The 14,045-nt window shown below is 44.5% G+C and overlaps 1 protein-coding gene across 7 annotated transcripts in view; it reads right to left on the bottom strand.

The window, feature by feature from the left end:
* Positions 1 to 14,045, bottom strand: part of Myo5a (myosin VA) — a 144,683-nt gene that overhangs the window by 21,922 nt on the left and 108,716 nt on the right. For 3 of the 7 annotated variants that reach the window (XM_010609069.2, XM_010609071.2, XM_010609068.2), the window contains exons 25-32: positions 13,569 to 13,682; positions 12,143 to 12,286; positions 11,943 to 11,996; positions 9,540 to 9,767; positions 8,219 to 8,227; positions 5,785 to 5,885; positions 3,430 to 3,510; positions 1,525 to 1,723 (exon numbers count right to left, since the gene is read on the bottom strand). In XM_010609069.2, coding sequence (XP_010607371.1) covers positions 1,525 to 1,723; positions 3,430 to 3,510; positions 5,785 to 5,885; positions 8,219 to 8,227; positions 9,540 to 9,767; positions 11,943 to 11,996; positions 12,143 to 12,286; positions 13,569 to 13,682 — 930 coding nt within the window. The remainder of the gene's footprint in view (positions 1 to 1,524; positions 1,724 to 3,429; positions 3,511 to 5,784; positions 5,886 to 8,218; positions 8,228 to 9,539; positions 9,768 to 11,942; positions 11,997 to 12,142; positions 12,287 to 13,568; positions 13,683 to 14,045) is intronic. The other 4 variants (XM_010609073.2, XM_010609070.2, XM_010609074.2 and 1 more) reach the window with 2 other exon arrangements.

Here is a 14,045-nt window from a genome sequence, read left to right on the forward strand (position 1 = left end):
GTGGGTGGGGGATGTTATGCAAGGTAGAATTTCCAGGAACACTAAGATCTGGGCTGCTTTAATATTCCGCCCAAGTGCCTACAGAAATGCACAAAAGAAACAGAAACCATGAAGATTCTGAAAAGCTCCACCATTTCATGTCCTGAACTCTGAATGCTCTTGAATTAGCAGTCAGTGTAATGGCAGGGAAGGGGCTGATCCATGAGGGTCCCTTAAACTCAACTCGTGAACTAGACTCTTCCAGCTTGGACTGTGGGGCTTGATTTACTTCCATGTTCGCTAGGAAAAACTGACAAAAAGTTAGAACTGCAAACAGGTGGCAGAGGAAATGCTGATCAGCTTAGTGAACAAACTCTGGGAACTGCCACCCAGAAGTTATCTGCAGCCCCCGGACCCGACAGTCAATCGTAGACGCAATCATAAACGAGCACAGAATCTGTACACTGACCAGTTAATATCATATGATTCAGGCCACTGATCAATTCTTAGTCATCAAAGCACTGTTAGTCTAATTGAAGCAATATTTGCAAAAGTAATAAAACATCATTTCAGAGCTATTCTGTGATACAGAAGATGTCTCCCACGAACTGGAAGAGTTCGAATACCCTCCTTATCCTCTCCCCGACCCTGGAGCCTCCCGCAGAGAGACGGACTGTGAAAAGAACACCGGTGGGCTTTGCTTCTAATCCACAGAGGGCATGGCCGAATCAATGACCCAAGCAAACTACTTGTGTGTCAGTGACCACTAATGGAGTAATGGAGGGGTGATCTGCCTGTTAAATCTTCAGAAAAATTCCAACTGTCTCTTTAGAGGCCACTAAGACATAATCACCAATAGTACCGAACAACTTTTCTCAAAATCAGGCTGTCCCTATATTATAGGTGTTATAAGACATGAATGTTCAATGATTTTTTTAAATGCAATAAATATACCTGTCAAACTTAGATTTTTTAAAAGTACAAATCTGTAATAAAAGCTATTATGTGACTGAGAAAGAAAGAGCACAGAAAAATTTTCAGTTAAAAATATAAAAGTAACAAAGAAAAACCTCAGACTCCATGCCAGTGTTGAGAATCTGGAAAGGGAAAGCCCTCGTTCATGGCTAAGCTCTGCCTGGACACCCTGTTCTAGCAGTCCACCCCAGCCGACCAAGGCTCCCGCTCGGCTTGCCAATCTCGATGCCAACCTAGTGTCCACAAGGAGAGAGGCTGGTGTGGCTTCAGTGGCTGCAGAGGGACCACAGGTAAACAGCCATCCTTGGTCTCTGTAGTGACAATCATGGAAGAAAGCTACTGAGAAGCAGAGCCTGTGTGGCTGACAAAGGCAGCGGGTGGCCTGGGTCTGGAGCCACTGGAAGCCCAGCATGGGTTTGGGGTCTCTGGAGCCCCCCACGTGAGGTGGAGAGCACTCAGACCATACATTGCTATTCTCCTTCCTGTCTCAGTGACAGCGGGGGTGCAAATATGGAGCAGGGCACTGACCGCCAAGGAGCCAGGAGCCCGGGCAGGCCGCGCTCTCCTCACCAGATTCTCGTTGGTCAGCCGGGTGATCTCGTGCTGCAGGCTGGCCTCGATACGGGCCTCTGGGGGCAGCTGCAGGTTCTGGGCCAGCAGCTGCTGCTGCCGGTTATTCTCCTCCTTCAGGCTCTGGATCTCCCCACGCAGGGCCTCAGCCTCGTTCTCATGGCTCCTCTTCTGCGACTGCAGCTGGGACTCCAGGAGCCTGCGGGGAGCCACACCAGTGAGAAGGGAGGGGACACCCCCAGTCCCTGCCTGGCGGGTGTGCAGCCTCATGCTCCCTTGCTACAGCAGGAAAAGCGGTCCCTCTTGAGCAGCACTCCTGTGTTTGATCAAAGTCAAGAAACTCAGATAGGGGCCACAGATGCAAACAGATACTCCTGGATCTGCATCTAAAGGGCATGAAGTTCTGAGGTCCCCAAGAAACATAAAGGTTTCAGTTCAAATTTGTAGGAAATGATTAAATAATGATGATGATTAAAATTTCAAAGACATAACTTTAGTCTGGCCCGCTATATTTAAAAACTAGCACTTAAGTAGGCAAAGACACTGTCACTGCCACAAAATAACTGCACTATACAGCAAGATCAACGCCCAGTTTGATGAGATCTGCCTTCAAGGAGGACAGTTACTAATCTCCGAGAGAGGGTGAGACTTGGGTCTCATTTCTATTTTCTACTCTTATCTCTGAAGAACAGAAAAGCTGGAGGGCTACAATGACATGTACGTGAATTTACCCAAAATCCAGACAGTTCTGTAATATATATACATATATTTAATTTGTCACATTCCCTCCCTCCATAAACTGACACTGCAGTAGCAGAATGCTAACAAGATATGGCTTTGGGACAGAATAACAGGACAACAAGCAGCCCTGCCTCTTAGAGCAAGCAGGGGCCAGCTGTGCCTGAGTGGCCTTGGGCACCAACAGCGAGGACCACCAAGTACCCGCTCTTACACTCACTCCTCCTTTTCCAGACATTGAACAAAGCTATTGTTGGAACTAACCAATGTGAAGAATGAAAATCATCCTTTTATTCTGATTGTTTGGTTGCCAACTGCTGGGTAAAACTTACTGATGCAAGCACACTATTAACAGCAGAGTAGAAATATTCTAAAGATTACACAATTTAAAAAGAGTTTGAGCCAATAGTGCTGTAAAGTTAATGTCAGTGGTTTATAGTTAAAATGAGGCAGAATAAGCAAGAGACTCTTGAACAAATAGTACATTAAGTATTTTTTATATTTTAGTCACTAAAATAGTTTTTAAGACACAAATATCACAAGCAGATGAGTATCTGGTTAGAAAGAGGCTGCTGTTTCAATTTTGTTTTCTCCCCTTAAACATATGAAAAGTGTGGAGTTTCAGTAGTTTTCCTGTACTGTAGATATCCAAGAAACCTGGATCCGAATTTCCTGATAACCACACAGAAGGCCACGTCCTGTGCACAGCACTGCTCTCAGGCAGCATCATAATGTGTGAGAAGGTGCCACACTGCCAGGGGCACACGTACCCCACAGAGAGACCTTTAGTCCAAACAAGCAGCTGCTGTCTAAGGAATGACTCTTGGTTCACTCCCTCAGTAACTGTGCTCTAGTTGAAAGAGTCTGTTTTCCTATCACCTTCTAGAGAGAGATACTCACAGTTTTTAGACATTCACAAACCCTAGACAGCACCATTTCTTAGGGAAGTGAGCTGGTATTCACCATTGATCAGTCTGGCCTTAATGCTATCTATTAGTGGAGAAGGTTTTAAGAAGGTGTTTGGCTGAATGTACTAAGTTTTACTGAAAGTAATTTACCTAGAAAGATAATTAATGTACAAGAATCATGAGTTAAAAGTCACAAGGCCACTGTTAGTAAGGAAAATAGCACATGAATAAGGTTCCATTTTGAGGAGACAAATATAACCTGTTGGCTTGTTTTAACCCTTCATAAACCAGCCACAGCTCTCCGTCCTCATTCAACTCATGGCAATCCAGAGCAGACGGTCTCCATGCAAAAGGAAAAACAACACAAACACAAGGGACACAGGGTGGTGGTGAGATGGTGATGGTCAAGAGCAGCACATGGTATTCAGTATCTTATGAAGTGAACAAAATTGTTTCTATTAATTACACATATTACCATGGAAATTATTTTTGGTTACTTGTTTAAAATGTAACATCACATGTAAATGAGCAGAAATTACAGTAAAATACTGAACGGCCTAGAGTTTCTTTTCCAGAAAGAATGAGAAATGACCGAGAAAGCATTTGCTGCAGAGCCAGCCCCAGCTAACAGTGAGGACGCAGAGTGAGTGAAGACCCCAGCTGCCGTCTGTCTGCCAATCTGCAGCACTGATTTCAAAACAGTTTAAGTCTTCTACGTAGGAACACTTTTTAGCTTAGTGAGACCTGACTTCTCATTTTAAAAGTTCTTACAGAAGTAACAAATAAGAACACATCCAAAGTTCTCAGCTTTTATGACATGATTCAAAATTTTTTGTCAAAAATTATTTAAAAATTTGGGACAAACTGCCTGTATTATTGGAGATGTGTTACAACTTAATAAAAGTCGTGTAATTAATAGACAGCAGTGGCAGAGTAGACCAGTTTCCATAAACACGGTATTTTCTGAGTGCTTGCTGAGCTCCTGGCCCAGCCCTCCATGGCTGCCACGCTCACACCAAGGAAGACAGAGGTGAGGAGGCCAAGGCCGCAGTCCGGGGAGCAGGGGACCAGGGCCTCACTCTCGCTCTGTTTAAAGAACACGAATTTGAGGGACCTCTCTTATTTTCTACCTACTGTCTCTCCTGAGACTCTTGAGAAAGCTCATCTGTCTTCAAGAATTCAAATGTTTTATTATACTTTGATAACAAATGTCTCTCTCAGCCCACACACCTCTTCTGGCTGCAGATCTCGCATTCAACTGCCCAGTGGATTCTCCTTGGATGTCTTCCTGGCTCTTTAGGTTCAGGGCGCGCAAACCTACTGACACCGTCCTGCACTTCCTCAGGTTCTAGAAATGGCTTCCAACCCCTTGCCCACACAGGAACCCACCACAAGGCTGGTTCCATCTTCCTATGCAGCTCTCAAGTTCCCCGTTTCTCTTGGCTCCACCTGCCACCAGCCAGTCCCTGGATTACAAGAAAAGCCTCTGGCCTTTACATTCTCCATCTGGTTCCACCACAGCCTATTCTCTAATATAACAACCTGGGCTAGCTTCCTAAAATTCAAATCTCATCACACTCCTCCTACTCAAAACCTCCCAATGGCTGCTGCTATCTTTGGAGTAAGATGCAAACCCTCCTGGCTGTCTGTCTTTTAGCTCGTCACCTGAGGGAATTTATCCTGCTTTTGGCTGTGGTCCTGGCTGGAAGGGGGCACCCAAGGCCTACCTCATGATTGAAAGGCCAAGTAGATGGATGAAGAGTACAATACAGCTCTCCCAAAATACCATGGTCTCAGATATGAAAAGATGCTTTTAATTTAAATCTATAAATTAAAACTTGTTTGGCCAAATACTTTTATGAAGGTTCTCCACCCCTGCCCTGAAAAGTGGAGAATAAGTGTCATATGTTGTGCATGGCAAACATTGATGGATTGTGAAGTATTTATGTATAACAATCCTGACACTGTCACCACTCTAACAATACACAGCTCCACAACCGTGTTTCCCTGTGGTCCTCACTGCTATGCGCTCTCAGAATGGTGCAGCACGCAATCCTGTGTTCAGAGTTCTTAGCACGAAGGCTCGGTTGAGAAGTGGGAGGCAGAAAGGCAGATCACAAAAGTCTCTCTTCTCCCACCCTGGAAATCGTGGCATCCCTTTAGAATCGCGAGGCCAGCACTGATGTAATTCCACATCCCCCATTACTTCTCTTCACACGAGTGTCAACTGTTAAAAGCTGCAGATACCCCTACAAGTCTTCAAATCACCATCCTGAAGAACTACCCACATTATGGAAAGGACCATCCAAGCAGTCCAAACTAGGCAACGGGTATTCCTCTCAAGGTAGCACCTCAAGGCCAAGCCCGTAAATGTACAAAACTATCCTCCCTTCATGTAAGTAACATTACCTCTGACACTTCTCTCCCTGAAACTCCCTAATACTATAAATGGGATTTTACTGGGATTACACTGGAAATTTTGGATTCTTTCTGAAGATCAGCTCATGCCTAATATAGCAACAAATAAACATGTTGACTTACTGTGTAAGAGGCTGTCTTGAAGGATAAAGAGCATACAGTTAAACCAAAATGAATACAAGAAAGGTAAACTTACCTGTTCGTTTCTTTCAAACCAATGTATGCTTGTGCAATTTCACCTTTATCTTTCAGTTTTTGTACATCTTCCAAAAGTATCGTGGAGTCTGTCATTGTATTCTGAAAGGGCAAACAATACGTTTCCACATTGAGACTCAACTCAAAGGCCTAGGACCACAGGCAATAGGTCTCTCTTCCAGTGGGGTGGAGCTTGTGTTCCCCACACCTGCACTGCTCAGGGCCTCGCTCCCACCCACACAACGCCCCTCTCTGCAGGATGCCCTCACTATCACAAAGGCGCCAAGCATCCTGCCTGTGAGGACAACTGCTCATGGGCTCTTTGTGGTCCACATCATGAGAAAAATGCATATGCTCACACGGATATAGGGCATTAGGAAAATAACTGGGCAATAATTCAATGGACCATCAGTGTTACTTTCTACTACTTTCCAATCAGAATGAAACAAGCACCCCATTAAACACAGAAAGAGGACAAAAATAAAGCTCATTTTCCCATCAAAAACAGTATAAAGAAAAGTTTTCAAATGATATGCTTTAGCAAAATTAAAAGCGTTTCCCTTCACACCTTAAAATACATATAAATGGGGTAGATTTAGCTTCTTTTTAATATCTACCACCTGTTGCTATTTCCTTTTCCGCCTGCTACAGTACCGCATGCCATATAAGCTTCTGGGATAAACCTCAAACAGGGAAGAATTACTAACAATTTGATACTGAAAGAACTTTTGCCAACAGTTATTGCCAACATTTTTATTTCTTTTTTGCCCCTTTGGTCTAATTTGCCTGACAGTTAATGTCGTTTCAAAGTCTTGCTTCTGTTTTAGGTACCTTCTATCTCTTAACAGCTGGGCAACCTTTAGAGAATAATTCACTCTAGGACCTAATAGACCATCCTGTTGGTCTAAAAGCATGACCTTTAGCCTGCATTTGCTGTGCAGACAGGTTTGCCGTGAAATGGATTTCACCCTCTACCCTCCAAGTATTGTGATCTTGGAGACCAGTTCTAAGATAACTCTGATGCCCACTACAGGCTTACGAATGCTTGTTTTGATTCTCAGTGTGCATAAGAAAGAAAATTCCACATCTCTCCTAAGGCTGTCCTTCTGTACCCTGTAACATGACCAAATATAGCCTCATAACAGTTGATAAAAAGCTATGTTTTACCGAATTTTTAAAAAATGGTTCTCACAAATGCCACATGTAAATTTCTTTAGCTATGTTTAATAAATATTTAATACGTATTTCAGAGAATTTCCTTTTCTTCTTTCCCTGAAAGGAAAAGATATCTTTCTATTCCACAAAGGGCAATTCTCAAGTTTTTAAGACTTAACAAATACACCATCTTTTGGGCCGGGGATTTAGTTCAGTGGCACCGCACCTGCCCTGCAAGTGCAAGGTGCTGAATTTGATCCCTGGTACCAAAAAACAAAACCACAAACAAACAAAAAAAATCATCAGTTTTCCACAGCAAATAATGCTACCTGCCTTCTCTAATATCTGAGGGCTTAGAGAGTGGTTCTGAGCTTTGAAAAACTAGGAAACTTGATCTATCAGCTAGTCCAGGGGATGTGGCTGGATTTGGACCACAGTGTTGGAGAATTCCTGACTCACTGCTCAGAGTTTGGGAGTTTGTTTCTCCCAAGCAGATACGAGAAGTTCTGAAATGCTAATCCCTGCAGCATGTATGGAAATACCAACAGTATCTTCCACCCAATAGTTGAAAAAAAAAAAGATATAAATAGAGCCAGGCTTCGTGGTACATGCCTGGAACACCAGCATACTTGGAAGGCTGAGGCAGGAGGATTGCACATCTGAGGCCAGACTCAGTAACTTAGTAAGACCCTGTCTCAAATGAACAAGGCCCGGGGATGTATGTAGCTCCGTGTCAGGGCGCTCACCTGACACGCACAGGGCCTGGCTTCCATCTCAGTAATGCCAAAATAAAAACAAAAATGATATAGTAGAGAAGTTTGACTTTGCAACCTTATCAGGCACCATTACCATTCCAGCCATGGAGCCTGCACACAGGGAGATGTGAGGTGGTAAAGAGGGGTACTCGAGCCCCAGCTCTTCCTCACCCTTGCTTGACCAACAAGCTTCAGCTGCAGAGGGGAGCCAAGAGTGCCTGTGCCTTCAGGTCCTCTCAAAGAAGAGCTGCTCCCGCCTTGCATGTGGCCTCCAAAACTACTACAGCGAGCCATGGACTGACGAGCTACAGCCACAGAGAACACTCCGTGATACAGATCAGCACCCATGACAGCCACCGTTTCTCCCACCGACTTCAAGAGAGGATGGGAGTCAAATAGAAATTAACTTGTACATATCAAATGAGACGTGGTGATCAGAAAGCATCAGCTGCATATACTACGGGGTCTGTAAACCAAAGGATTAAATACAAGTGCTTAATAAAAACTTAAAAATTTTATAATTACCTTGTCATCCTGAAAAACCACAAGTTAGCAAGCACAAATGGAAAAAAACAAAAGTTTATTTCCATGAATAAATTTCATCAATAAGCCCATTATAACAAGATAAAAACTAATTTAGAAAAACAAACATGAGTGGGCTGGGGATTTAGCTCAGTGGTTCAGTGGCCTGCCTTGCAAGCTCAAGGACCCGAGTTCAATCCCTGGTACCACAAACAAACAAACAAACATGAGTTATTTCTCCTAAAACTAACCCTGTAAAAAAATTAACATTCAGGAAACTGGGATATAATGGACATTAATCTGTATTTTTGTGATGCTGTTTTTATTTCTTAGGGACAGACACTTGCAATTCTTTTTTGAGTTGCTCTGGTGTACTGGTTTTACAACAGTTCTGAGTATGTCAAAGAATGGTCCTCTTGGTAGTGCCCTGTGCCAACTTGTGTCTGGAGGTGAAGCGGACAAACCAGACCAGCAGCTCCCTGGCCATTGCTTAGCACTGCCCTGCAAACTGGAAATTAGGTGGGTGAAATTAGCGCTGCGGTGACACTAACAAACATCTCATTAGTGTCATGGGCACTGTTTGAGGAAAGGACAAGACTGATGCCATGTGTGTCCTTGAAGCTGGTCAGGCAGGGACCCAGTTGGGCAGAGGCAGGCTTTTAGGGACAGGAGGACATATGGGGGTGAGCATGTGTGACACCAAAACTGTGTGCCCTGCTAGCTAGACTGCTATGCCTCTTGCTTCAGTTTCCTTTGCACTGCTGTTTCTTCTCAAATACACACAATTATTATTTGTAAATAAAAAAGAAAGACTATCTGTTTGTCACATGGGAACCAGAGGCAGGAACCTTTATTCTTTTTTTGTAACTTATAACTATATACCTTACCATACATATGTTAAATTTTGCAGAATATCGGCTTTCACTGTGGCATCTTCATACATGCGTTTATCCAGCTTTGACCATAGCCCCATGACTTTCTCTATCACCCTCTTCTCCTCCCCTCGATCTCCTTTTCTTACCTAACAAGACTGCAAAGGAAGCAAACACAGCCTTCCTTCTCCAGGCCCAGCTGCAATGGCAGCCTCGGGGCGTACCAGAGAGCATGCTGGGGAGGTGACACTTATGCAGCCCCACCAAGATGGAGAGTGCTCTCTTCTGTACCCTCTTTGTTTAAGAGGGCATTACAATATTTAAAAAAGAAAAAGAGCTGATCCCTCAGTCAAAGTGAAAATGTTCCTATGTGCTGATTTCCTTAAGTCCAAGGGAAAGGGCAAGAAGTGGAGGCCTGTCCCCAGGCCCACACAGTGGCACACCACGCTCACCTTGGGCTGCACAGCCTCCTTCTGGCTCACCAGCTGGGATCTCAGGATGAGGACCTCCTCCTTGCGGACATCCAGCTCCTCGCTCACAGAGGTCAGCTGCTCCATGAGGACACGGTAGGCTGGCGCACCTGGAGCAGTCACTTCTGGGGCACCCTTCTCGCTGAGGGCCTTGCGTAACTCATTTAGCTCATTTTTCAGTTTTTTGTTTTCTGACTCCAGTTCTTGACGCTGAATGAGGGAAAAAAAGGAAAGTCCACCACTGTCACCTCCACTTCCCATTGGGAAGTTCAACTTCCCCACATGTGGGAGTTCTACTGGAAGAAGACACCAGAGCTCTCTGGGGAGCGGCTTCCCAGGTATGCTGGGAACTGCTCTGCACACGAAATGTGTCTGACACCAAGTGGAACTGAGCAAGGTAATGGTAGTTTGCATCACTGACCCAAATTCCTGAGTCAAAATTTATTCCAGTCTGCTCAGGGAGTACTCCCAGACCCAGAGAGACTGCTGGCTCCTGTGGGTGGGTTCAGCCAGTCCTAAGGAACCTGGGCTGTGTGCAGGTAAACACATAGGCAAGGCCAAGAGTCCAGGGTCAGGACATGTCCAGCAATGACTCAGATGACTGAAGCCTTGAGATCTTTAGTAGTGGCCTCTTAATTCTTTTGTAACAGAATGCAAACACCATTGAAATATTAGGCTTTTAACTTCTAATAACTTCTAACTAAGGGCTGGGGATTTGGCTCAGTGGTTCTGCCACCTACCTCACAAATGCAAGGACCCGAGTTCAATCCCTGGTACAAAAAAACAAAAACAAAAACAAAAAACTTCTAACTTAAAAATTTACTAAGGACCGGGGATTTAGCTCAGTGGATCCGGCACCTGCCTCTTAAGTGCAAGGACCCGAGTTCGATCTCTGGTACCAAAAAAAAAATTTACTGTATCATTTAAACTGATAAAAGATCCCTCTAGTGTTTTTTGGTTTTTGTTTCAGACAGGGTCTCACATGTATTTGAGACTGACCTGGAACTTACTATGTAGCCCAGGCTGGTCTCCAACTCACAGCAAACCTCCTGCCTCAGTCTCCCAAGTGCTGGGATTATAGGCGTGCGCCAACTCACCCGGCCCCTCTAGTGTTTTAATGACAGCACGTAATACGTTTTTTTCTAACTTCTTTCCTGTGTGACGTGCTTGGGAGGTGGCTGGCAGGGCTTTGGGAATGGGAAGACAGACAGTACCACCTCCTCAGCTATTACGAGGGCCACAGTCACCCTCACCACTCGGCAATGTCACACACTACACCCCCTGGCGCCTCTAGCCAGCCCTCTCCACACTCTGTTCAAACCATGGCAGCAGGAGCCCAGGACAGAACGGCAGAGACACAAAAACAGTGTTGCAAGGCGCCAGGTGGGAACACCCAAGCAGACAGGCATGTGAGTATCTTGGGAAAGCACCCTGGTGCCTCAGGCAGCACGACACAGGCAATGGCAGTGGAAGCGAGACACTCATATATTTATTGCTTCTTCCAAGGAAACAGCCTTGGGTTTGCAGCAGATTAGGTCTTGTGAGATACATTAAAACTCCTTAAAAGTCCTTTTTTTCTAGTTTAAGAATATGTAACTGGGCTGGGGATTTAGCTTAGTGGCACCATGCCTGCCTCACAAGTGCAAAGTTCTGAGTTCAATCCCTGGTACTGGGAAGAAAACATTTATTTTTGTCCTGAACTGATCAGTTATTTTGTGAAGATTAGAGCTCCCTCCTGCACTAATCTCCCACCAAAGACAAACAGATTTGCACTGCCCATTTCTGTAGTAGAAAACACATGAATGTTTTTACCTTTTGGCCTAGGTTCTGACACAGGATTCCAATATTTAATGTATAGCAGAGTCAGCCTCGAGTTGTTAACACTCAGGGTGCTGGGCCCAACTGCCAGAAGTTCTGATTCAACAGGCCTAGGTGTGTGAGGCCTGGAAATGTGCATTTCCAATAGACTACCAGGTAAAACTGATTCCATGGGCTGAGGGACAAGGTTTTGAGAACCAGTGATCTAATACTTTGTGACTCTAGGCTTCAATCACAGCACAGAGAAGTCTTTACTTCTAACCCGGCCTCTCATCTTTCCCCCAACACACAATCGGATTTTGATGGCAGCAGATGGGGCATTTGAAACCCCTACTATAGCTTCAAATGGAAGCTACCTTTCCTGTTCCCGAAGCCTCGACTTGGGTCTGACTGAAACAGAATTTATGAAAGGAAGCCACAAAGGCTAGAAGTAGTGCTGAAGAACACTTCAGCTGGGGCTTCTGGGGGAAACCCCCATCTTAAGGGCTTTTCAGAAAAAGACAGATTCTGCATGGCTCCCTTGTCAAGAGCAGATATCTGAAGTCTTGGGCAGAAACTTCCCATTACCTTGAGGGACTCATACTCCAGTTCTGCACCTCTGATTTGTGGTCTTTCTTCTTCCTGGGGAGAAAATATAGTAAAAACTTTGTATTTTGTTATATTTTTACTCTGAGAATAGTGACGCAGTCAAGAGGGCTTAGCTCTCACTGCTTTAACCTGGACGCCCCCCAGTACGCAGGGCAATGGCCCAGTACGACGGCCCGCACCTTCGCCTTGCTTCGCAGCACCAGCTCCTCCTTGCGGTCCAGCTCGTCCTGCATCACCTGCTTCTCCTGCTCCAGCTCTGTGACCCGCTTCTGGAGCTTGAGAAACAGTGACATGTCCAATGGCACCTTCTTCTCGCTGGGCTCCTAAACCACAGAAATCACAAGAGTTGAGACAAGCCAGGAGACAGTGCCATTGAGAAAAGGATGGACCATGGAACAGAGAAGCAGGAAACTCTGGAGGACGTCAGTACTGGAAGAAGATATATATGAAAACGTACTCATCCACACTAACTGCAGAGGTGCAAATTCAACACTGAGGTACTGCTTATCCCCCATCAGGCTGGCAAAGACCGAAAAGACTAATGCCCTGTGTTACCAACAGTGTCTCTGTGATACTGGTGGACACAGGAATAAACCTCTGAAAAGGGCACGTTAGCTATTTTATTTAAAAAAAATTTTTTTTTGTTTTTTTGAGACAGGGTCTCACTATATAGTTGAGACTGACCTGGAACTCACTATGTAGCCCAGGCTGGTCTCAAACTCACAGTGATCCTCCTGCCTCAGCCTTCTGAGCGCTGGGATTACAGACGTGCATCACCACACCCAGCTATTAAAATTTAAATGTATACCATTTAACTAGAAAATCTATGTTTAGGAATTAATCATACAAGTAGACAAAAACAGATGGAAAAAGAGGTCTGCTGAAGCACTCTTGTAATTTCAAAAAAAACTGGCACAAACCTGAATGTCAATCAAAAGAATTGTTTAAATTACTTTTTAAATAATTCACATCAGCCTGAAATAAATTCCTGAGAGCCATATTTTCTGTGAACATGTTAAGATGTAAAAGGAAATTTTGAAAGTAACTATCTCCATCAAAATTATATAAAAAATGGGCCAGGGATTTAGCTCAGTGGTTCTGTAAAAAAACTGGCACAAACCTGAATGTCAATCAAAAGAATTGTTTAAATTACTTTTTAAATAATTCACATCAGCCTGAAATAAATTCCTGAGAGCCATATTTTCTGTGAACATGTTAAGATGTAAAAGGAAATTTTGAAAGTAACTATCTCCATCAAAATTATATAAAAAATGGGCCAGGGATTTAGCTCAGTGGTTCTGTTGCCTGCCTTGAAACTGCAAGGTTTGATCCCTGGTACAAAAAAAAAAATACACACACACACACACACACACACACACACACACACACACACACACACACACACACACCCCTAAAATGTGGGCCGGGGCTGTAGCTCAGTGGAAAGCATGCGCTTACCATGTGGGAGGCCACTGGTTAACTCTATGTGTCCTGGCCAAATGATGTGCAGTAAGTATGTAGGGATACAGCTACCAAGCACGTACTGGTCACTCACTGGAAATGCTCCCTGTGAACAGCACAGTCACACCAAGTGCTAACATGTACCTCCATCCTTGATGGAACGTCCTCAGTTTCTGCGATCTCGGAGCTAAAGGTATATTCAGATTCATTGCTGCTGTGGGTGGAGTCTGTTCTCTTGTGTCCGGGCTTAGACACATTCTGCAAAGCAAGTAACACAGGTGTAAACAGTACAACACAATCCAACCAGGGACGATTCAAAATGTTCCCCTCATCTCGGTTCTAACCCACACCGACCTGTGTAATGCCCAGGTGACCAAGTCTGTACAAAGAGCAGGACCTGAAGAAAGGTGAACACACAGCAGGACAGGAATACATATGAAACCAACTGCCCAGAGCTTATTAGTAAAGTTCCCTTTGGGTCTTTAAGCATTTTTTTTGGTACTGGGGATCGAACACAGGACCTTGTGCTTGTGAGCAGGCAGCAGCACCACCAAGCTACATTCTCGGGCCTGGGTCTTTAAACTTTTGAGTGGCCTGTCACACAGGGGCAGCACACTCTGT

The sequence above is a fragment of the Fukomys damarensis genome, unplaced genomic scaffold, assembly GCF_012274545.1.
Source record: "Fukomys damarensis isolate Sample0158 unplaced genomic scaffold, DMR_v1.0_HiC HiC_scaffold_17, whole genome shotgun sequence".
Taxonomy (NCBI): domain Eukaryota; kingdom Metazoa; phylum Chordata; class Mammalia; order Rodentia; family Bathyergidae; genus Fukomys; species Fukomys damarensis.